The sequence below is a fragment of the Stegostoma tigrinum genome, chromosome 21 (assembly GCF_030684315.1).
Source record: "Stegostoma tigrinum isolate sSteTig4 chromosome 21, sSteTig4.hap1, whole genome shotgun sequence".
NCBI classification, from domain to species: Eukaryota; Metazoa; Chordata; class Chondrichthyes; order Orectolobiformes; family Stegostomatidae; genus Stegostoma; species Stegostoma tigrinum.
The window spans coordinates 5742070-5765731 of NC_081374.1; the positions used below are offsets into that span (position 1 = coordinate 5742070).

The following is a 23662-nucleotide window of genomic DNA, read 5'->3' on the forward strand; positions in this document are numbered from 1 at the left end:
CACACAGTACTATCGCAGAGTGTTGCTGATGGAGGGAGCAGATGTTGTGGATATGGTGCCATTCAAGAGGCCTGCTTTGTCCTGGAGGTGTTGAGTTTCATGAGCGTTGTTGGAGCTGCACCCATCCAGGTAAGTAGAGACTATTCCATCCCACTCCTGACTTGTGCCTTGTGGATGGTGGACAGGCTTTGGGGAGTCAGGAGATGAGTTACGTGCTATAGAATTCCCAGTCCCTCATCTGCTCTTGTCATAACTTTGTGTTTTGTGCAGTTCAGTTTCTGCTCAACAGCCTTAGAGACGGTAGTGATAGGCTGTCTTCTTGAACCGCTGCAGTCCATGTGGTATGCAGGCATCTACAGAGCCATTCGAAAAGAGGGTGAAGGATTCTGACCCAGCAACAGTGAAGGAGTGATGATAAATTTCCAAGTCAGAGTGGTGCATAATTTGGAGGAAAACATAAAGTTGATGATGTTCTCATGCACCTTCTACAGTGGGTGGTAGGGGCGATGGATTTGGGAAGCAATGTTGGAAACATTTCTGGTAGAGATTGAGAGAGGCATCACACTTGGTGACAAGGAGGATATCTCACCACTATCAAGTTTATTGATCTCTTCTACTGTACGATGAATACAGAGATCATCTGATGCTGAGAATATATGACCATAGGCACTTTCCCTACATTGTCTTCCTGTTGAACTGTGATGGAGAGTTCAAAAAGCTTTTTCATCTTAGTCTTCAACAGGAAGACCTCAATACAAATATTAAAAATGAAACTAGTTAAAATAATACAGACACAGCACATAGATCAGAAAATTAACCCACAAGGACATGAAGCCATTCTAATAGCCTAGGTACATTTCACATGATTGTTACAAGTGGGTTGCAATTGTGTCCAAATACTATGTTTCAGCTCATCCGATCAGAGTTAGGATGTAAGGGTGGCAACATTTAGGATATTGGGGCTGAAAAACAAAATGGAATTGACTTCCCAATCCAGAGATGGGGATGGACTTTCTTCAGATACGTAGTGAAGAGTGAGATTATGAAGATGCAGTGAAAGGGATGGGGTGCATGTGTACAGATTCACTATCTGTGATGATCCACATTAAGCATCAGCTTAATAAAACAAATAAAAATTGTGTTTTGGACATGATAACTCTCTGTTTTGAATTTCCATATGCAGCTTTGAAATCAAATGCTGTTCTTGAAAGAGAATGGGGAGTGAGCAGGAGACGGATTGTGAGGGAAAGTGGAATGTGTGGGAGAGGGTGTGAGGAGGGAATGGGGGAAGAGGGGAATGTTTCTTTGAGAGGAGGTGAGGGGGTAATTTGGGATGAGAGGGCAACGTGAGGGAAAGGGTGTGAAATAGGAATGGGGAGGGAATGTGTGGGAGAGGAGGTGGGGGGGTAAAGTTGGGGGAGAGGGCAATGTAAGGGAAAGGCTGTGAGGGTGGAATGGGGAACGGGTATGTGTGGGAGAGGAGGTGAGGTGGGTAATGTGGTGGGAGAGGGGAATGTAACGGAGAGGGTGTGAGGGGCAAAGGGGGCAGAGGGGGATTTGAGGGAAAGGGTGTGAGGTGGGAATGGGAATGTGTGGGAGAGGAGGCGAGAGGTGGGTGTGTGGGAGATGGAAGCAGGTTTGAGCGGTGAGTGGGGGTGGGTGGGGCAAGGGAGGGGTGTGAGGTGGAGAGAATGTGGCGGGTAATAGGGAGAAAGTGTGTTTGGGGAAGAGTTGGTAGAAATCATCCTGATCAATGACTTATCTGAAAATATGGGTGATCTGAGTCCTGAAGGCCATTTTATTAATTTGCCTGCAATTTATTTAAAACTCAAACAAATCCCAAAACAATTAATGAGTACTGGCTTTTCCTTCTGGCTGGTTTCCATTGTGAGGTTTCTGGTTGAATGTGTGTTTCTCACCTTCTGGCAAGTTCCCAAGAGGAGGGCTCGCAGAAAAATCGTGTGTCAAATGTCCACTTTCGGGCTCGTTTTCAGGACTTGTTTGCATTTTCCTGGCGTCCGACCCACTCACTCCAAACCCCCACCCCACCGAACATGTAAGCACACACCAGTATGGTGGTGGGGAAGGGGGTGTGTGTGGTGGGGAGGAGTTGAATTTTACCGGCCCAGTGAGTGATTCACCAGACCCACAGCCCAGGCAAAACCATCCTCATACAGGGTAACTGTGGGCTGTATTGAATTGGCTTTTTGATGGTGCCTCCATTTTGACTGCCCTCACGCTCACTTTCTTACCTCAGCAACACCTATCCTTCCCAGTGAGGTTGGTCAGCACTGGGCCATACCACATGGTCTCCTGCTTTGGGAACACATTGGTTAGATAGTCAACACAGGAATCTAACTCGTCTAGGCTCAAAATGTCAGCTTTTGTGCTCCTCAGATGCTGCTTGGCCTGCTGTGTTCATACAGCTCCACACTTTGTTATCTCAGATTCTCCAGCATCTGCAGTTCCCATTATCTCTAACTCACATGAGGTTGTGTTGATATGAACCCTAATGAAAATAGTACAGGTTCAGGTCCCTCAAAAGGTCCCAATATTCAGTTCCAAATACTGAGGGGAAAATGTCGACTGATGGTTCCTCACTGTAACTAAGTGAACCTCCCTGCTCCCCTAACTCTTATATTTGTGTTATTATCCTCTCTCAGTGTATGGAAGAATAATCTTTAATTCCTGGTTTCATTATGGTGGCGGTGGGGTGGCGGATGAGATTGTCAGTGTCTGGTGGGACATTGGAAGAGAGTTGGGGGCACTACATCGAGAACCACTGAGATGGTGTGATCCTGTTTCATACACAGTGAATCCAATTACATTATTGGTCCAAAAGTAAATGATCATGTCCAGCATTCCAACAAAATATGGGAATAAACAAAGATATTCCTAATACGTGCGATGTAATAATCAGGATAATACTTTTGTAACACTGAAGTCCCTAAGTTTTAATTCTTTATTCATTAACAGGATGAAGGCATCACTGGATTGGCAGCGTTTATTGCCGAGAGTCAACCACATTGCTATGGGTTTGGAGTCACATGTAGGCCAGACTAGGTAGGGATGGAGATTTCTTTCCCGAAAGGATATTAGTTAGCCAGATGGCTTTTCCCCAACAATTGATTCTTGGTCATCATTAAATTCTTAATTCCAGATATTTTATTGAATTCAAATTGTACCAGCTGCCATGGCTGGTTCCAAACCCTGCACCCAGCGCATTACCTGGATCTCTGGATTAACAGTCCAGCAATAATACCACCAGATTATCACCTCACAATGCAATATTAGTTAAGACTAATTACCCTCCCCTTCACAATGTTTCACTTCTGACAAAGAAGTGTGCTTCCTGGTTTCCTACTGACCTGGGGTGGTCCATGTTTGGAACTGAACCTACCCCAGACTTTAATTTGCTAACTCCAAGGAGCAGTGTGAACTCCATTGTTTGAACAGGGCATTTCAGAACATTGTTGGACAACATTCCACAGAAAGGGGACCTGCATTTTGCCATTCCTCTCCAGCAAAAGAGAGCTGAGAGGAGTTTTGATTGTGGTTTGCAAAACATGACTGGGTTGGACAGAGTTGATAGGGAGAAACTGTGTTTATAAATTTGTAAATTTGATCAGGTGGGCCAATGGGCTAAGGAGTGGCAGATGGAGTTTAATTTAGATAAATGTGAGGTGTTGCATTTTGGGAAGGCAAATCACAGTAGGACTTATGCACTTAATGGTAAGGTCCTGGGGTGTGTTGCTGAATAGAGAGACCTTGGAGTGCAGGTTCATAGTTACTTGAAAGTGGAGTCACAGTTAGATAAGATAGTGAAGTTGGCATTTGATACACTTGCCTTTATTGGTCAGTGCATTAAGTCTGGGGTTGTGAGGTCATGTTGCAGCTGTACAGGACCTTGGTTAGGCCACTATTGGCCAATTCTCATCTCCCTACTAAAGGAAAGATGTTGTTAAACTTAAAAGGGTGAAGCAAAGATTTACAAGGGTGTTGCCAGGATTGGAGAGTTAGAGCTGTAGGAAGAGGCTGAATAGGCTGGGGCTATTTTCCCCAGAACTTCGGAGGCTGATGGGTGACCTTACAGAGGTTTATAAAATGATGAAGGGCATGGATAGGTTGAATAGCCAAGGTCTTTTTCCCAGGGTAGAGGAATCCAAAACTAGATGGCATAGGTTTAAGATGAGAGGGAAAAGATTTAAAAGAGATTTAAGGGGCAAATTTTTCACTCAGAGAGTGGTATATGTATGGAATAAGTTGCCAGAGGAAGTGGAAGAGGCTGGTATAATCACAACATTTAAAAGGCATCTGGATGGGTACATGAATAGGAAGGGTTTAGAGGGGCATGGGTCAAATGCTGGTGAATGGGACTAGATTATTTTAGGATTTCTGGTTGGCTTGGACGAGTTGGACTGAAGTGTGTGTTTCTGTTCTGTACATCTTGATGACTCTATGATAACAAAAGGGTATAGCTTTAAGTCTATATGCACATGATGCAAGGGTAATGTAAGAAGAAATCTTTTCACTCAGCGAGTCATTAAGGTCTAGAACGTACAGTCTAGAAATGTGGTGGAGGCAGGTTCAATCGAGGAATTCAAGATGGGCATTGGATAGTAATGGTGCACAGGGATATGGGGAAAAGGCAGGATGGACCAAATAGTGTCCTTCTGCATCGCAGCACTTCTGTGTTTCTGTAATATGGTACAACTTACATGGAAGGCCTGCCAGCATCTGTCATTTACCTCAGGGCAAACCCCGAGGAGCATCATTCACCATCTTCTCTCCAGTGTTCAAACTGAGCTCCACCAGCATTATCATGGACAGCAGCACTGCCATCATGGAAATTAACGGTGAATGGGCGAAATGGCATGACGCTTTGGTTCATGAAGACATCTCGGGGAAGATGTTGGGAATTAGGGCATGCACTATCTACAAGTTGCTTTTGAAGGGAATGGTTGGAAAATTGCAAACGGTATGTTCTGGATTTTCCAACTTTTTTTATTATTCATTCATGGGATGTAGGCATTGCTAGCTGGGGCAACATTTATTTCCCATCCCTAATTACCCTTGAGAAGGTGTGCTGAGTTGCCTTCTCGAGCCACTGAAGTAGGTTGACTCACAATGTCCTTACGGAGGGAATTTTAGGATTTTGACCCAGCGACAGTGAAAGAACATCAAGATGGAAAGTGGCTTGCAGGGGACTTGAAGGGTGGTGTTCCCATGTATCTGCTCCTCTTGTCCTTCTAGATGGAAGATGTTGTGGGTTTGGAAGATTCTGTTTGAGGATCTTTGGTGAATTTCTGCAGCGCATCTTGTAGAAGGTACACACTGCTGTTTCTGAGAGTTGGTGGTGGGGGAAGTGGATGTTTGTGAATGTGATGCCAATGAAGTGGGCTGCTTTGTCCTGGATGGTGTCATGTTGTTGGAGCTGCAGCCATCCAGGCAAGTGGGGAGTATTCCATCACGCTCCTGCCTTCTGCATTGTAAATAGTGGGCAGGCTCTGGGGAGTCAGTGCTCCCAGCATTGTATTTCATTGCTGTTATTGGGTCCTTGCTGTGTATAAAGTTAGCTGCTGCTTTTCACCCCTAGTAACACTGTAATAATAACTAGTTGATTATAAAGTGCATTGAGATGCTCTGATGATGTGATTGCAAGGTATTTTGTTGTTGGCTTCTCCCCAGTTCTGCTGCATGTCCCCTTTCTAAGACATTTCTCCACATTATTCAGACGGATTTTTCCATGGGTTCTAACTTGCTGTAAGGGTGAAATGATAACAGGGCAGTGGGCATCTGGGACCCATAGCCTATCCCCTTAAGTTTGAGTTGGGAAATTCACAATTTAGACACAAACCAGTATTTTCTTATGTTTGACTTCCCTTCCTATAAGCCTGAGCCCTGCAATTCCCTCCCTAGACACCTCCATTCAACATTCTCCTTAAAGCAAATCCTTTGACCAAATCTAGAGGCATTTTGCTGTGCTGAAAGGGCAGTATACATGTAAATTCTTGCTACTATTGGAAGGGCTAGCTAGTGAGTCGGCTATTGGCCATCTGATCTCTCTGTCCTTGGTCTCCTGCATTGCTTCAATTAATTCCTATGTTCAGTCTAAGAACAGCAGCTTGTCCTTTGTTTAGGCTCTTTACAGCCTGTGGACTCTCGGGTGAAATCAGTGATTTCTGATGACAATCTCTGCTTCCACTTACTTGGATAGCAGCTGTTGATAAATTGTTGTTGCCATTTACATCTACTTAAGAAACTGTTTCTCTGGTCGTTCTTTTCCCATCTCCTTTCACTTTGCCCATTATCCCTTCTGGCATTAATCCCTCATCCTGTTTTCCCTCCTATAATAGACATTCCCTTCTGTGCTTTACTTTCCCTTCCCTTTTTGTTGGCTTGATTATAACCTGTTCCATCTCTAACTTTTTTCTGCCTCTAAAAAGTTAACTTTGTTTCTCCCTACAGCAGACCGTGCCAGTTCTGCCGAGCATTTCCAACATTTTTCATCTTTATTTCAGCTAAAGTCCTGGAAAGAGGAAGCAAAAGATTTTGGGAATAAAGCAAGTCTGCAAGTCTTTGATTCGCACTGAAGACTTTTTTTTGCAAAATACAGAAATCGTTTCTCCTGAACTAAGTCTAATAAAAGTCACACTACGTAAGTGAGAGAGTGAACGGGATGGTATTGAGAAGAGAGAAGAAATCAGTGCATGGAACGGCTTAAATTTGCTGGGTACAGTTTTCTGCACACAATACACCTACCGACTGTACTTAAACTGACGAACACCATGTTCACACGATGCTGTTTCATGTCAGCAATGAACACTGAGATGTCACATGGATCAAACAGCAGAAATGAAAGCTCATTGTAACTATAGACCATAAGCAGACAAATTCTCTGCCGTCAGGGCTAATAGCTGTCTTCTATTCCACGTGTAACGCACACGAGAAACGTGTCAAAAAGTGGGGACTACAACAACATCTGGATCCTAAATCTCTTGTCTTTTGTGTCTTTTTGTTTAAAGTCACTCTTCCACACGGGAAAAAAAATCCTGCTTGCTTTTTGTCCCCCAAATAGGCTCACCTTCTCACATTTCCAATTTGTGAATAAATATTATCCATTTTGAACATCACCTAAATTAGGTACAGTACTTAAAAACGACGCAGTGCGGAGTTGGTTCCTTTTGCTAACTCCCAAAATGTCCCTCATTGAGTCTCTCCGGCTTTGGTCCTCTCGAGCTTCCCCGGTTGTTGCTCTCATTGAAAATAAAAAAAAAGACAAACAAATAATAAAACTGGATTGAAACTGTGCCGTTGCTTTGAGACGCAAACGCGGTGACTTCGGATCACCCTCCCCCTTCCACTGGGATTGGTCTCATTCACAATTCCCCCTCTCACCCCTGCCATGCGGTTGCGAGTGTCAGGCTTGACGATGTGATCTTTGAGGTGACTGAGAGCTGGGCAAGGCTTTAATTTTACAAGGCAGACACTTTCACTATGTTACAGCCTGCGGCTTCCATGCTGGTACTGGACTGGTTGGGGAGGGGTAGCTCATGCCCCCCCTCGGGTGTAGTGCCGGGCGGTGTGGGGATGCTGATGATCGCTGTGGCGATCTGCGAGCTCTTGTAGTTCACTCGCAGACCCTCCTCCGATTTGTCATTCAGGCTGGAGCGGCTGCAGTGATGCAGAGAGAGAGAGAGAGAAAACCAGACGATTAATGCATGCAACTACAAATTGTCCCTGTCACACAAATACAGAGAGCAAGAGGTGACCATTCAACTCTGCTCAAACATTCACAGGATGTGGCCTTATTTTTCTTATTTCTCCTCGTCCCCAGCAAGAATTTGTATTTAAGAATCTGTACCCAGGTATTTTTGTACCCACTGTCCTACTATCTGTAATGTTTATCCTTTTAACTTATGTCTTATTTCTAACTTATTCTATGAATCGCTGAAAGGTAATGTAACTGTTTTTTGTTTATTTTTCTTTGTGTATCTCAGATTTGTACCTAGATATTTTGAACCTAAGATGGCACCATTCGAGGCAACATTGTAAACTTTCACTGTACTCCTGTACTTGAGAACACGTTACAATGAAACCTAACTCTAATTCGACCTAAAATTGTGCCTTAACGGTGACTTGCAAAGTTTGAACTGTACTTGAGTATGTAGAGTCATACAGGATGGAAACAGAGCCTTCTGTCCAACCAGTCCATGCCAAACATAATCCCAAACTAAACCAGTCCCACTTGCCTGCTCCTGGCCCATATCCCTCCAAGCCTTTCCCATTCATGTACTTATCCATATGTCTTTTAAAGATTGTAACTTTGTCCATATCCACCACTTGCTTCAGAAGTTCATTCCACATGCAAACCACCCTCTGTGTAAAAAAAATTGCTCCTCATACCTTTTTAAATCTCGCTCCTCTCACTTTAAAAAATATGTTCCCTAGTCTTGTGACAATAAAGTTAATTCTAATTCTAATTCACCATTTAAATATGCTGCATTTATTGCCCATCTCTAATTTCCCAGAAGGCAGTTAAGAGTGAACCACATTGCCATGGGTCTGGAGTCACATATAGGGTAGACTAGGTAAGTATGGCAGATTTCCTTCTGTAAAAGGCATTAGTGAACCAAATATTTTTATATGACAATTGACCATAGCTACCTGCTCCCTTTTAGAGATAATGGGAACTGCAGATGCTGGAGAATCCGGGATAACAAAGTGTGGAGCTGGATGAACACAGCAGGCCAAGCAACATCTTAGAAGCACAAAAGCTGATGTTTCAGGCCTAGACCCTGATGATCCTACTTACCAGCTTTATCTCTGCATTCTTGACCTGCCCATCTTCCCTGGACTGAGCAATCCCCACCCTAACTCCCCACCTACACTCACCTTTACTGGCTCCATCCCCACCTCCTTGATCTGACTGCCTCCTCTCCACCTATCTTACCCTTAATCCATCTTCCATCGGCCTCCCCCTCTCACCCTATTTACTTCAGAATCCCCTTCCCCTCCCCCATTTCTGAAGAAGGATCTAGACCCAAAACATAAGCCGTCCTGCTCCTCTGATGCTGCTTGGCCTGTTGTGTTCATCCAGCTCTACACCTTGTTATCTCAGATTCTCCAGCATCGGCAGTTCCTACTATCTCTATGTAAATGCAAATCCTTTTTCAAAAGTACAGCCCAGTTCTCTATTAGTTTTGTTAATTGCTCAACATGGACAGTACAGAATCCGTCATTCTTTCTCAATCTTGGTCACTTTTGTTAGCTGCTGGTTTAACACATTTCAATGTGTTTTGTATCAGAGATAATGGGAACTGCAGATGCTGGAGATTCCAAGATAATAAAATGTGAGGCTGGATGAACACAGCAGGCCAAGCAGCATCTCAGGAGCACAAAAGCTGACGTTTCGGGCCTAGACCCTTCATCAGAAATCTGACTGCCTCCTCTCCACCTATCTTACCCTTAATCCATCTTCCATCGGCCTCCCCCCTCACCCTATTTACTTCAGAATCCCCTTCAGCTCTCTGATGAAGGGTCTAGGCCCGAAACGTCAGCTTTTGTGCTCCTGAGATGCTGCTTGGCCTGCTGTGTTCATCCAGCCTCACATTTTATTATCAATGTGTTTTGTATTTTGTTTTCCAGGCTCTAAGGTCTTGGATATATCTGCGTTAGGCTTTCTCTGCCCTGGTTCTGCCCACTTTTTTTTAGATTAGATTTCCTACAGTGTGGAAACAGGCCCTTCGGCCCAACAAGTCCACATTGCCCCTTGAAGCATCCCACCCAGACCCATCCCCCTATAGCCCACACACCCCTGAACACCACGGGCAATTTAGCATGGCCAATCCACCTAGCCTGCACATCTTTGGACCGTGGGAGGAAACCGGAGCACCCGGAGGAAATCTATGCAGACACGGGGAGAATGTGCAAACTCCACACAGACAGTCGCCCAAGGTGGGAATCTAACGTGGGTCCCTGGCGCTGTGAGGCTGCAGTGCTAACCATTGAGCCACTGTCCCAATGAGCTGGGCTAGCTGTGTGGTGCAGTTGGGGGAGGGGACGAACTGGACTGGTTTTGGGATGCGGTGGGGGAAGGGGAGATTTTGAAGCTGGTGAAGTCCACATCGATACCATTGGGCTACGGGTTTCCCAAGCGGAATATGAGTTGCTGTTCCACACAACCAGCCCAGCTCTTCCCCTCCACCCACTGCATCCCAAAACCAGTCCAACCTGTCACTGCTTCCCTAACCTGTTCTTCCTCTCACCCATCCCTTCCTCCCACCCCAAGCTGCACCTCCATCTCCTACCTACTAACCTCATCCCACCTCCTTGACCTGTCCGTCTTCCCTGGACTGACCTATCCCCTCCCTACCTCCCCACCTATACTCTCCTCTCCACCTATCTTCTTTTCTCTCCATCTTCGGTCCGCCTCCCCCTCTCTCCCTATTTATTCCAGAACGCACTCCTCATCCCCCTCTCTGATGAAGGGTCTAGGCCCAAAACATAAGCCGTCCTGCTCCTCTGATGCTGCTTGGCCTGCTGTGTTCATCCAGCTCCACACTTTGTTATCTTGGATTCTCCGGCATCTGCAGTTCCCATTATCACCACCACCTGCCAGTTCCCCTCCAAGACACTCCCCATCCTGACTTGGAAAATATCACCATTCTTTCACTGTTGTTGGGTCAGATTTCTGGAATTCTGTCCCTAGTGGCAAGTGGGTCAACTCACAGCAGGTGGACTGAAGCGGTTCAAGAAGGCAGCTCACCACCACCTTCTCAAGGTCAACTAGGGACAGGCAATAATTACCAGCCAGCCAGTGATGCCCACATCCCATGATGAATATAATATTAGGCTGGGTACTGGTTTACAGGAAGCTCCACTGCATTTGGAAGTTTAATTGCAATTATTGAGGTGATCCTGGCATCTTTGGACTGTAACCTGGTGTCATGTGATACTTGAAGTGTGGACATTACTCAACATTAGTTAACGTTTCCGGTCCGGTGACCCTTCCTCAGAACCTCCTGAGGAAGGGTCACCAGACCCGAAACGTTAACTCTGTTTTCTCCTTCACGGATGTTGCCAGACCTGCTGAGCTTTTCCAGCAACTTTGTTTTTGTTCCTGATTTACAGCATCCGCAGTTCTTTTGAGTTTTTATTACACAGCATTAGGAACTTAAAGTCCTTGGTGTGATCTTTGAGTCGATATGTTTGTCTAATCCTTCAATCGATCTCACAGGGAAATGGACTAATTTATATCCACGGCATCTTCAGACCTTCAGATGATCACTCAGGATTTTTACCTTTTAACTATTAAAGGGTAACTAGTGCCAGACAATATCAAGACTATTGGTAATTACTTCATGCAAAACACCAGTTCAGGGATAGTTTTCAATGTACATTGAACAACCTGGTATTTATCAATATTTTATGCCTTACCTTCAATAATAAATTAGGCAGTAGCTACTCAGAGCTCCAAATATTTTGAAAAATACATGAACTTTTCCATTATACCAAAAGTTGCAATTTTGGATTCAATGGATAGGTTTTAGATCAACATGTCACTTAAAATTTGTACATTAATATCACTGCTTCTGCTTTAAAGCAGTGTTTCCAATGAGTCATAAACTGCAGACACTCAGTTAAGCTCAGCAACATATGCTCATCCAGCACCATTTGCTTTACATTTGTTGGGCGAGAAAATGGCTGATGGTAAAACGGCCACCGAAAGGTGAGACACACAACTGTGGGCCATTATTGTAACCTGCAGTGTGCGACTCCTGATCGCATCCAAATGGAAGATGAAGCCAGGGTAGCTCATTGTACCTGCAGCAATGGAGGAGACCATTCTGCCCATCTGCCTATACTGACTCTTTGACAGAGCTATCTAATTAGGACCACACCTTAAGGCCCTTTGAAAGTTCCCTTTCATAGGATTGATCCAGGTCCTCTTTGTAAGTGATAATTGAATCAACCTTTTTAGCCAGTGAATTCTAAATCACAGCCATACAGTGTGGCACGGTGGCTCAGTGGTTAGCACTGCTGTCTCCACAGCACCAGTGGCCTGGGTTCAATTCCACCCTCGAGTGACTGTTGGAGTTTGCATGTTCTCCCTGTGCCTGCAAGGGTTTCCTCTGGGTGTTCTGGTTTCTTCCCACAGCCCAAAGATGTGCAGGTTAGGTGGATTGCCCGTAGTGCTCAGTGATGTGCTGGCTGGGTGGGTTAGCCAAAGCAATTACAGGAATAGGGTAGGGGGGGGGGTGAATGGGATGCTATTTGGAGGTTCAGTGTAAACTTGATGGGCTGAATAGTCTGCTTCCACACTGTAGGGAATACTATAACTGTCACATAAACTTCTCACCTTCCTCCTGCCCCTTTTTTCACAAGGACATAGAGGTGTTTGTGAACAGAAGTCAAAGTGGCAAAACAGGTTGGGAGAGGGGTTAATAAAGAATTCAGTATCCTACACTTTATTCACGTGAGCATAGAGTACAAGAACAACAAGAGAACCTCGAGGAGAGATTTGAAAGAGGCACTTAAAATCATGATGGCTTTTGGACAGAGCAGATAGGGAGAAATTGTTCCTATAGGTGGAAGGATTGAGAACCAGATGGAGCAGATTTAAGGGAATTAGCAAAAGAAGCAACATTGACAGGACCAAAAATGTTTCCACATGGTGAGTGTTTGAGATCTGGAATGCACTGCCTACATTCCTGGAGTTTAGAAGAATGAGTGAGGATCTCATAGAAACCCAAAGATTTCTAACAGGACTAGATAGGTTAAACACAGGAAGGATGTTCCTGGGGAGTCTAGAACCGGGAGTCACTGTTTAGTGATACTGAGAAAGGCATTTAAACCTGAGATGAGGAGAAATTTCTTTGCCTAGAGGGTGGGGATCCTGTGGAATTTTCTGCCACAGTTGAGGCCAAACATTGAATATTTTTAAGAAGGAGTTCAATATAGCTCTTAGGGCTACAGGGATCAGTAGGTATGGGAAAGAAAGCGAGAACAGGGCACTGAGTTGGATTGTCAGCCATGATTATATTGAATGGTAGAGCAGGCTTGAAGGGCGGAATAGTCTACCTTTGGTCCTTTTTTTAGAAGTTTTTAAAAGGAGTATGGTGGAGGTGGGCTTAATCGAGGTGTTCAAGGGGGAATTGGGTTATTATTTGAAAAGGACGAATGAGCAGGATTACAGGGAGAAGATGGGAGAGTGACATCCAGGTGAACTCCTCAATGGAGAGCTAGCACAGACATGATGGCCTGACTGGCCTCCTTCTGAGCCACAACAATACTTTGACTACGCTTGCCTTTGCTGCCACATCCCAAAATTTAATTAAGAGGTGCCTGAAGATGAAAACATATGTAGAACTTTACTGACAAAACAAAACTGCCATTGTTGGCTGTCTATTCCCCCCTCCATCTCAAACTCAATGCCAAATTCCTCAACAAAGCCCAGCTGCCCCGAAGCAGATCCATGGGGCTGTTGCCATCAATTAGCTTTAGCCCTGAGGTATTACCTGGTGTTGAAGGACGCCTGCTCCCCACTCTGGATATGAATGGTGCTAAGTTCCTGCATGCTTCTCAGGTGAGCAGCTGACACGCTGGAGTTGGGAAGATGAGTGGACTTCTTGGTACTGCGGCGGGAGCAGCAGGTACTCGTTGTCCCAGACTCTGAGGACAGAGACGGGCTGTGGGTAGATGGGCAATTCTGCATCGAACCTTCCAGGCAGTTCTGTTCATAAACCGATTCATCAAGCAACTCGTGGTTCTGATAAAATGCGAGAGGAGATTAAATGTTTTAAACCGTGGAGGTGCTCATTGAAAAACGAAGTACATCAACTTTGTCAGGGTGTAAGAAACTACATCTGCTCCAGGTCTGAGTTAGCAATCCTAATATTCACACGCAAAGGTGAATTTGGTTTTATTTGTGCAACCGTAGTCGGTGTTTGCCGTGATTTGATTGTTAGTGTTGCTTGTTGGAATTCTTCCTATTTCAATCAGACTTGAATGCCCCAATTAGATGTTGAATAAATGAATGGCCAAAGCTTAGCTTAAAATTTCCATTGCGCAATGCTTACATTTACATAGTGCCTTTGTTAGAACATAGAACATAGAACACTATGGCGCAGTACAGGCCCTTTGGCCCTCAAAGTTGTGCCGACCTGTGAAACCTAACTGAAGCCTACCTAACCTAAACTATTCCATTATCATCCATATGTTTATCCAATGACCATTTAAATGCCCTTAACCTTGGCGAGTCTACTACTGTTGCAGGCGGGGCATTCCACGTCCTTACTACTGAGGAGACGTCAGAGGGAGGTTCTTCACCCAGAGAGTTGTGAGCACATGAAATAGTTTACTGGTGGTAGTAGTGGAAGCGGAGTCATTAGTGACATTTAAGCGACTGCTGGACATGCACATGGACAGCAGTGAATTGAGGGAGATGTAGGTTAGGTTATTTTATTTTTGGATTAGCATTATTCCACGGCACAACATCGTGGGCCGAAGGGCCTATACTGTGCTGTACTTTTTTATGTTCTGTGTTCTATGTACTCTCTGAGTAGAGAACCTACTTCTGACATCTGTCCCATATCTACCTCCCCTCAATTTAAAGCTATGTCCCCTCATGCTAGCCATCACCATCTGAGGAAGAAAGCTCTCACTGTCCACCCTATCTAATCCTCTGATCATCTTGTAAACCTCTATTAGGCCACCTCTTAACCTTCTTCTCTCTAATGAAAACTGCCTCAAGTCCCTCAGCCTTTCCTCATAAGACCTGCCCTCCATACCAGGCAACATCCTAGTAAATCTCCTATGCACCCTTTCCAATGCTTCCACATTCTTCCCATAATGCAGCGACCAGAACTGTACACAATGCTCCAAGTGTGGCCACTCCAGAGTTTTGTACAGCTGCAACATGACCTCATGGCTCCAAATCTCAATCCGTGTACCAATAAAACCTAACACACCGCATATCTTCTTAACAACTCTATCACCCTGGGTGGCAACTTTCAGGGATCTATACACATGGACACCGAGATCTCTCTGCTCATCCACACTACCGAGAATCTTACCATTAGCCCGATACTCTGTATTCATGTTACTCCATCTAAAGTGAATCACCTCACACTTTTCCACATTAAAGCATATGGTGTTTTGGCTTTCATTAACAGGGGGATTGAGTTTAAGAGTCGTGAGATCTTGTTGCAGCTCTATAAAACTTTGGTTAGACCGCACTTGGAATACTGCGTCCAGTTCTGGTTGCCGTATTATAGGAAAGATGTGGATGCTTTGGAGAGGGTTCAGAGGAGGTTTACCAGGATGCTGCCTGGACTGGAGGGCTTATCTTATGAAGAGAGGTTGACTGAGCTCGGACTTTTTTCATTGGAGAAAAGGAGGAGGAGAGGGGACCTCATTGCGGTATACAAGATAATGAGAGGCATAGATAGAGTTGATAGCCAGAGACTATTTCCCAGGGCAGAAATGGCTAGCACGAGGGGTCATAGTTTTAAGCTGGTTGGTGGAAAGTATAGAGGGGATGTCAGAGGCGGGTTCTTTACACAGAGAGTTGTGAGAGCATGGAATGCGTTGCCAGCAGCAGTTGTGGAAGCAAGGTCATTGGGGACATTTAAGAGACTGCTGGACATGCATATGGTCACAGAAATTTGAGGGTGCATACATGAGGATCAATGGTCGGCACAACATTGTGGGCTGAAGGGCCTGTTCTGTGCTGTACTGTTCTATGTTCTATGTTCTAAACTCCATTTGCCACCTCTCAGCCCATCTCTGCAGCTTACCTATGTCCCTCTGTAAACTGCAACATCCTTCCGCACTATCCACAACTCCACCAACTTTAGCGTCATCTGCAAATTTATTTGTTGTATCTGAGTGTGAAAGGGTCAATGCTGAGGAGCACCATAAGCATCTGTCACTATAATGAGACAATAAAGACTTGAGGGCAAAACAACTCAGGATCTTGCAAGAGTGAAAATAAACATCTAAACACCCTCAAGTCTCTGTAATAATATCTTCTCAATATAACCTGTAACTTGTTACAAACACACAATCAACTACACTTTGCTGCAGGCGACTGTCCTAGTTAGACCAGGAAACAGCATCCATCTACTGCACTAGACCAATCATTTCCTACGTTGGCAGAGAATGGTGGCAACAACATCATCGTCTGCAGCACCTCATACAGCGTAAAGTGAAAGTCACCATCATCTGCTCTCTTATTAGAGAAGCTGAGAGAGGATTGCTGGTGAGGTTAACTTGAGGGGCACCACACTTCAGAAGTGGGGTTTTTCAGTACATTGGGTTAATCAACACCTATATAGAGCGTAGTGAGCTGACGCCCTCATAAAATGTCTTCCACAAGCTCAGTAAGTTCCAAAGCACTTTACCACCCATGGTATTTACCAGACTGATTCCTGGGATGGTGGGACTGATGTGTGAGAAGAGCTTGGATTGTATTCGCTGGAAGTTAGAAGAATAAGGGAGGTATGGGTGTTGGCGAGATCTCATAGAAACCTGTACAATTTCAACTGAACTGCACAGGGTAGATGCAGGAAAGATTTTCCCAATGGGGGGTGCGGGTCTGGAATTGGTGGTGACTGTGTGAGGATACAAGGTAAACCATTTAGGACTGAGATGAACAGAAATATCTTCACCCTGAGAATGGTGAACCAGTGGAATTCTCTTCTGCAGAAAGCTTCTGAGGCCAAGTCATTGTATGACTTCATGATTTGAAGTGTTGGATTACAGACTTGGGGCAAAGGAAATGGGACAAAAGCAGAAATAGGCTGTTGAGTTGGATGTTCCACCATGATCATAATGAATGGGGGAAGCAGGCTTGAAGGGCTGAATGGTCTACACCTGCTCCTATTTTCTATATTTCTATGTTGCAATGTAGTTTGTCACTGTTGTAGTGGAGAATACATGGCAATCAATTTGAGGGGAAGCAAGCACCCACCAACAGCGATAACCTGGTATGTTCGTCACCTGTTTCAGGACAATTAGTTGAGGGTTAAATATTGCTAAGTGTCAGCTGATAGTGAATTAGAAACTGTTTTACTGGATTTGTGTGAATGTTTATTTGGGACTGAACTGAGAGAAACACAAAGAAGTGAAATGAATTTTTCTGATGAAGGGGCTAGGCCCGAAACATCAGCTTTTGTGCTCCTATGATGCTGCTTGACCTGCTGTGTTCATTCAGCTCCACACTTTGTTATGGATGTGAGTTTGCTCGCTGAGCTGGAAGGTTAGTTTTCAGACGTTTCATCACTATTCTAGGTAACATCATCAGTGAGCCTCTGATGAAGCGCTGGTGTTATGTCCCGCTTTCTATTTATCTGGTTAGGTTTCCTTGGGTTGGTGATGTCATTTCCTGTTCTTTTTCTCTGGGGATGGTAGATTGGCTCCAAGTCAATGTGTTTGTTGATGGAGTTCCGGTTGGAATGCCATGCTTCTAGGAATTCTCATGCATGTCTCTGTTTGGCTTGTCCTAGGATGGATGTGTTGTCCCAATCAAAGTGGTGTCCTTCCTTATCTGTATGTAAGGATACGAGTGATAGTGGGTCATGTCGTTTTGTGGCTAGTTGATGTTCATGTATCCTGGTGGCTAGCTTCCTGCCAGATGACTTTGTTATCTCCATCTCATCCAGGCTGGATTTGAATCCAGAGATAGTAGGAACTGCTGATGCTGGAGAATCTGAGATAATAGGGTGTAGAGCTGGACGAACACAGCAGGCCAAGCAGCATCAGAGGAGCAGGAAAGATGATGTTTCGGGTCAAGGCCCAGGTGCTTGGAGAAAAATGAGGGCTCAAGCTCCACCTGCTCCAAAAGTGTAAAATAACATGTTCTTTTTAGAAAAAATAGGTTTTAAATAAACTGTTACGGAGGTGTTATTGCACATCTCTAGAGTCAGTGAAACTTGAAGTCAGGCCTTCTAGCTCAGAGGTAGGGACAGTTCCAGCCCACAACAAGAGGCCCTAAACAACATTGCTGAACAGACTGATTAAAACTGTCAAACAAACGTCATCCGCATTGCCAAATGTGTTTTTATCTCCCTAAATTTAGAAGGGGAGGGCAACTATTGTGAAAACAAAATGTTTTAATAAAAGCAAACAACAAGCAGGTGTTGTTGGTTTGAGGCAATGACCCTAAGTGAGTGATCTGGTGATCCAGGCTATGGGTTCAAATCCCGTTATAGTATTTGGTGGAATTCATATTCAATTGAAAAAAATCTGGAATTTAAGACTAAGCTCAACAATGGTGACTATCATCAACTGTTGTGAAAACACACTTGCTTCACTACTGCCTTTTAGGGAAAGAAAATTGCCTAAGCCGGCCTGACCTACACGTAACTCCAGACCCAGAATGCTGTGGTTGATGTTCAACTTCCCGCTGAAGTGACTAAGCAAGCCACTCAGTTCAAGGGCAGTTAGGGACGGGCAACAAGTATTATTCTCACCCCATGAAAGAGCAAATGAAACAATTCTCCCACTCAGGCCTGAGACGGTGCCTTACGATTTCACCTGGTTTCTCTTGCTCCTTCTCTGATTAATCTATGAAGTTTTGCACTTTACTTATTTATCCTATTTATCTTTTGAAATTTTTTAATGAATCTGCTTCCACCGCAACATCTTCCAAATCATGTCAGTTACCTTTGATCTCTTTTCCCTGATTCCTGACATTCCTTCTTCTAAGAGCTGTTTTCCCTCTTTTGTGGAAACAGGAATGATGGATTCCAATATGATCAAAGAGAAAAGCAGGAAAAAAAAACTCAGCTGCTAATGTGGCATCTGTGGTGAAAAACAGTGAGTAACTCACCTCCTGACTCCCCAAACCCTGTCCACCATCTACAAGGCAAAGGTCAGGAGTGTGATGGAATACTCCCCACTTTCCTGGATGAGTGCAGCCCCAACAACGCCCGAGACGCTTGACACCCTCTAGGTGAAAGCAGCCCACTTGATTGGCACTACATCTACAAGCTTCCACTCCCTCTACCACTGACACCCATTAACAGCAGGGTGTGCTATCTGCAAGATACACTTCAGAAATTCATCAAAGATTCTTAGAAAGCACCTTCCAAATCCACAACCATTTCTAGAAGGTCAAGGACTGCAAATACATGGGATCACCATCCCCTGCAAGTTCCCCTTCAAGTCACTCACGATTCTGACTTGGAAATATATCATAGCTCCTTCAGTGTTGCCGGGTCAAAATCCTGGAATTCCCTGCCTAATGGCTTTGTGGGTCAACCCACAGCAGATGGACTGCAGTGGTTCAAGAAGGCAGCTCACCAGCACCTTCTCCAGGGCAACTAGGGACGGGCAATAAATGCTGCCCCATCTCATGAGTGAATTTATAAAAAAAGTGTTCAAGGTACAGGTTGATGATCTGATCTGAGCTCTTGTGAGGAGCCCTTGACCTGAAATGTTAACTCTTTCCACAGGTATTGCTAAATTTGTTGAGTATGACTGGATTTGATTGCTTTTATTTCAACTTTGTGCAATATTTTTCTTTGGCATTGAAGAACCCATCCTTGTGAGTGCCCCTTTAAATCAAAAACTATTTCAGGCACATAGCGAGCTACAGAACACAGCATCCATTTAATTCATCCTGCACTTGAATCTGAATAAAGGATATTCATGTCTGGAAATAGAACAGTTACTTTGGTGAAGTCAAAAAATTCCCGTGGTAGTTAGATTGAAAGCTATTTTCTCACCAATGTCATACTTTATGTGACCCACTAGCGCACTGTGCCTGTCTTTGGAATGATTGATGCTGCTAGTAAGTTCCTCTCCCAGCTCTGCACAGCACATGTTTGCAGGTAATCTGGTAATAAAAGCTAGGAAAGTGAAGGAGATGGAGGATTGAGGGAGGAGAGCTTTGGCATCGCTTGTGGGGCAGCTGGAAATGAGTAAGAGGAATAGTACATTGTGGATGGGAATGGAATGGGTTGGGATGGGATGGAGGATGTTGCATAAGGTGGTCTCGAAAGGATGAGCTATCGGATGGTGGGGTGGGGCTGGAGTGGACTGAGATGAGTTGGGGAGGGAAAACATGGGATGCTGTGTGTGATCAGATGTAATATGTTGGCATGGGTTAGCTCGGGGCGGGAGGGAATAAGATGGAATGGGCTGTTCGGGATTGGCTGTGTTGGGATGAGGTGTACCAGAATAGATTGACATGCATGCAGTGGTGTAGGATTGGGTTGCATTTTATTATTATCATTGGGGCCCTATGACCAGAGTGGGAAAAATAACAAAAAGCACCAAAAATATTGGCGACTATTATGGAAATAGTTAAATGAAGGATTTTCAATTATTATTGGAGGATTCCTCATGCTTTTACATGAAATAGAAACACTAGAAAGTTTTTGCTTCCTACAAGGGAATTCACAGAATCATTTCTAGCAGAAGGTTACAATTTTTTTTTACTTCATGAGATATAGGTGTCACTGACAAAGCCAGTATTTATTGCCCATCCCTAACTTCCCTTGAATGGAGTGTCTTGGTAGGTGTTTTTAAACAACACTGTTAAGAACAACCACATTATTGTGTGTCTGAAATCACTTGTTGGCTAAACCATGAGGTGATGGAACAGAAGTCGGTCATTTGACCCATTGAGCTTGCTCCAACAATCAATGAGATCACGGCAGGTCTGATAATCCCCAATTTGAATTTCCTGCCTTTTCCCTTACCTCTCAGCTGTCTCCCTGTCAATACCATAAAACACAACAAACGGAGGCCATTCAGCCCATTGAGTCTGCTCTGCTATCATAATATTAGCAAGTTTGCTTTCCTGAAGGACATTATTGAGCCAGATGGTTTTTCTTAATAATGATAGTTTCATAGTTGCCATTGCAGAATAGCTTTCAACTCCAAATTTATTCATTGAATTTAAACTACGCCAGAGGCCATGGTGGGATTTGAATCCTTATTTGTAGAATATTAGCCTACGCCTAGTGAATTACTAGGTCTAGTGGCATTACCACTTCACCCCCATCTCCCCAAACACAGCTGTGTGGAAAATTACCAAAACAAAGAGAATGGCTTCGAGGTACGAGCAGATATATTTCTGGAGAAAGTGGGATTGTAGAACAAGAGGCTTCAAAGACCACTTTCAGATCTGTCGATAAACTGGAAGATTGTTGGGTTGACTGTCAAATATTAAGCTATTTAACTCTGGAGGCAGGACACTCTGGAGGCAGAAAGAATGATGGGTGAGTCCAGAACCAGAGGACACAGTTTAAAAATAAGGGGTAGGACATTTAGAACAGAGATGAAGAAAAACGTCTTCACCCAGAGAATGGTGGATATATGGAATGCTCTGCCCCAGAAGGCACTGGAGGCCAAGTCTCTGGATACTTTCAAGAAAGAGATGGATAGAGCTCTTAAAGATAGTGGAATCAAGGGTTATGGGGATAAGGCAGGAACAGGATACTGATTGTGGATGATCAGCTCTGATCATAATGAATGGTGGTGCTGGCTCAAAGGGCCGAATGGCCTACCCCTGAACCTATTGTCTACTGACTATTAAATAATGTCTAAATTTCTACCAGACAGGTTATTGCATGTATTACCCATTCTCTGAAAACCTTCTTAATATCTACAGTATTATGACCATTCGTTCTCCAGTTTACAAACTTTGTAATAATTCAGGACATACTCCTTTATGGTGTTTCAAAGCAATTGGCAAAATCAAGGGGAGAAATTGGGAGAACCCTAAAAAGATGGTGGAAGTGGATTTAAGTTCAACTCAAAAGAAGACTTTGCTGAATATTTGAAAAGGAGAAATTTGCACGGTTGTAGGGAAAATGTGTTGGAGGCTGGGAATTAGTGGATTGCTCTTTCTGAGAGCTGGCATGGGCCAGTGACCCCTTTCAGTGCTGTATGATTCGATGTGATATACAGGAATTTTGTATATAGGTATTCACTGGTGGATAAATATCCATTCGCATTTTATGTATTGTGTGTTTGATGTGTTTATATGTGTGTGCAGGCTTCTGTAATTGTGTGTATGCCCATATAAGTGAGTGAACAGTTTTAATGCTTATTTATTACTGTATTTGGAAAGTTCAACAAAATCTGCATTTTGTTGCACAGCATTTGATGTGCAAAAAAATAGTCACGAGACTGGTACCAGGAATGATGAACTTCATTTCCATTGAGAAATTAGAAAAGGTGAGCTGTTCTTTGTGAAGAAAAAAATAGAACATAGAACATAGAACATTACAGCACAGTAGAGGCCCTTCGGCCCTCGATGTTGTGCTGACCTGTCATACCGATCTCAAGCCCATCTAACCTACACTATTCCATATAGGTCCATATGCTTATCCAATGACGCCTTAAATGTACCTAAAGTTGGCGAATCTACTACCGTTGCAGGCAAAGTGTTCCATTCCCTTACTACTCTGAGTAAAGAAATTACCTCTGACATCTGTCCTATATCTTTCACCCCTCAATTTAAAGCTCTGCCCCCTTGTGCTCGCCGTCACCATCCTAGGAAAAAGGCTCTCCCTATCCACCCTATCTAACCCTCTGATTATTTTATATGACAGAGGTTTGTCAGAATTTTTCAAAAGGAGACTGTTTCCTTTGGTAACCAGGCCGATAACCAGAAGAGATAATGGGAACTGCAGATGCTGGAGAATCCAAGATAACAAAGTGTGGAGCTGGATGAACACAGCATGCTAAGCAGCATCTCAGGAGCACAAAAGCTGACGTTTAGGGCCTAGACCCTTCATCAGAGAGGACACAGGGTTAAGGTAATTAGCTAAGGAAACATCAGGAATTTTCTGAAGAAGAATCAGACTGGACTTTTCTCTTTAATCACTCACACGATGAGGTCATTGCTGGCCAGGCAGCATTTAGTGCCTGTCCCTAATTGCCCAGAGGGGCGTTAAGAGTCAACCACATTGCTGTGGGTCTGGAGTCACATGTAGGCCAGACCAGGTAAGGATGGTAGTTTTCTTCCCTAGAGATCATTAATGAACCAGATGGTTTTTTTGCCCAACGGACTCATAGTCATCATTAGACTTTTAATTCCAAATATGTATTGAATTCAAATTCTACCATCTGCCGAGGCAGGATTTGAACGTGGGTCTCCAGAACACTATCTGGGTCGCTGGATTAACAGTCCAGTGACAATACCACTAGGCTATCACATTCCCTTAACACACTAACACTTGACACATTAACTCTGGTTTTCTCTCTCCACAGATCTGTTGAGTTTCTCCAGCATTTTCTGTGTTAGTTGAGGATTTTTGTTTGAGTGTGTTGTTTGGCGTGGCCTGAAAGGATGGTGAAAGAAGAGCTAATAGCGGCTTTCAAAAGGGAAATGGAAAACAAATATTTAAAGGGAAACAAAATACAGGACTACAGTGAAAGAGCAAGGGGAAATGAGGTTGAGTCTTGCCAAAAAACTGTTGAAGTTTTTCATCTAGCGCTCATTTTGTCATCCACATAGAAATGGAAACAACGTTTTGTTCCAACCACTATTTCATCCACCACCTTTATTGCTGGTGAAATGTACAAGATGCACTGCAACAACTCACCAAGGTTCCTTCAAGAGTATCTTCTAAACCTATAATCTTTACCAGCTAGAAGGACAAGGGCAAAAGATGCAGGGGAACACCACCTCCTGCAGGTT

General features: G+C 44.0%; 1 protein-coding gene across 3 annotated transcripts in view; it reads right to left on the reverse strand.

The window, feature by feature from the left end:
- Positions 1–494: 494 nt before the first annotated feature.
- Positions 495–23662, reverse strand: part of kcnd3 (potassium voltage-gated channel, Shal-related subfamily, member 3) — a 374364-nt gene continuing 351196 nt past the window's right edge. For 2 of the 3 annotated variants that reach the window (XM_048552841.2, XM_048552840.2), the window contains exons 7-8: positions 13521–13771; positions 496–7674 (exon numbers count right to left, since the gene is read on the reverse strand). In XM_048552841.2, the coding sequence (XP_048408798.1) occupies positions 7476–7674; positions 13521–13771 (450 nt within the window). In that variant the 3' untranslated portion in view covers positions 496–7475. Of the gene's footprint in view, positions 7675–13520; positions 13772–23662 lie in introns of all 3 variants that reach the window. The other variant, XM_048552842.2, reaches the window with a different exon arrangement.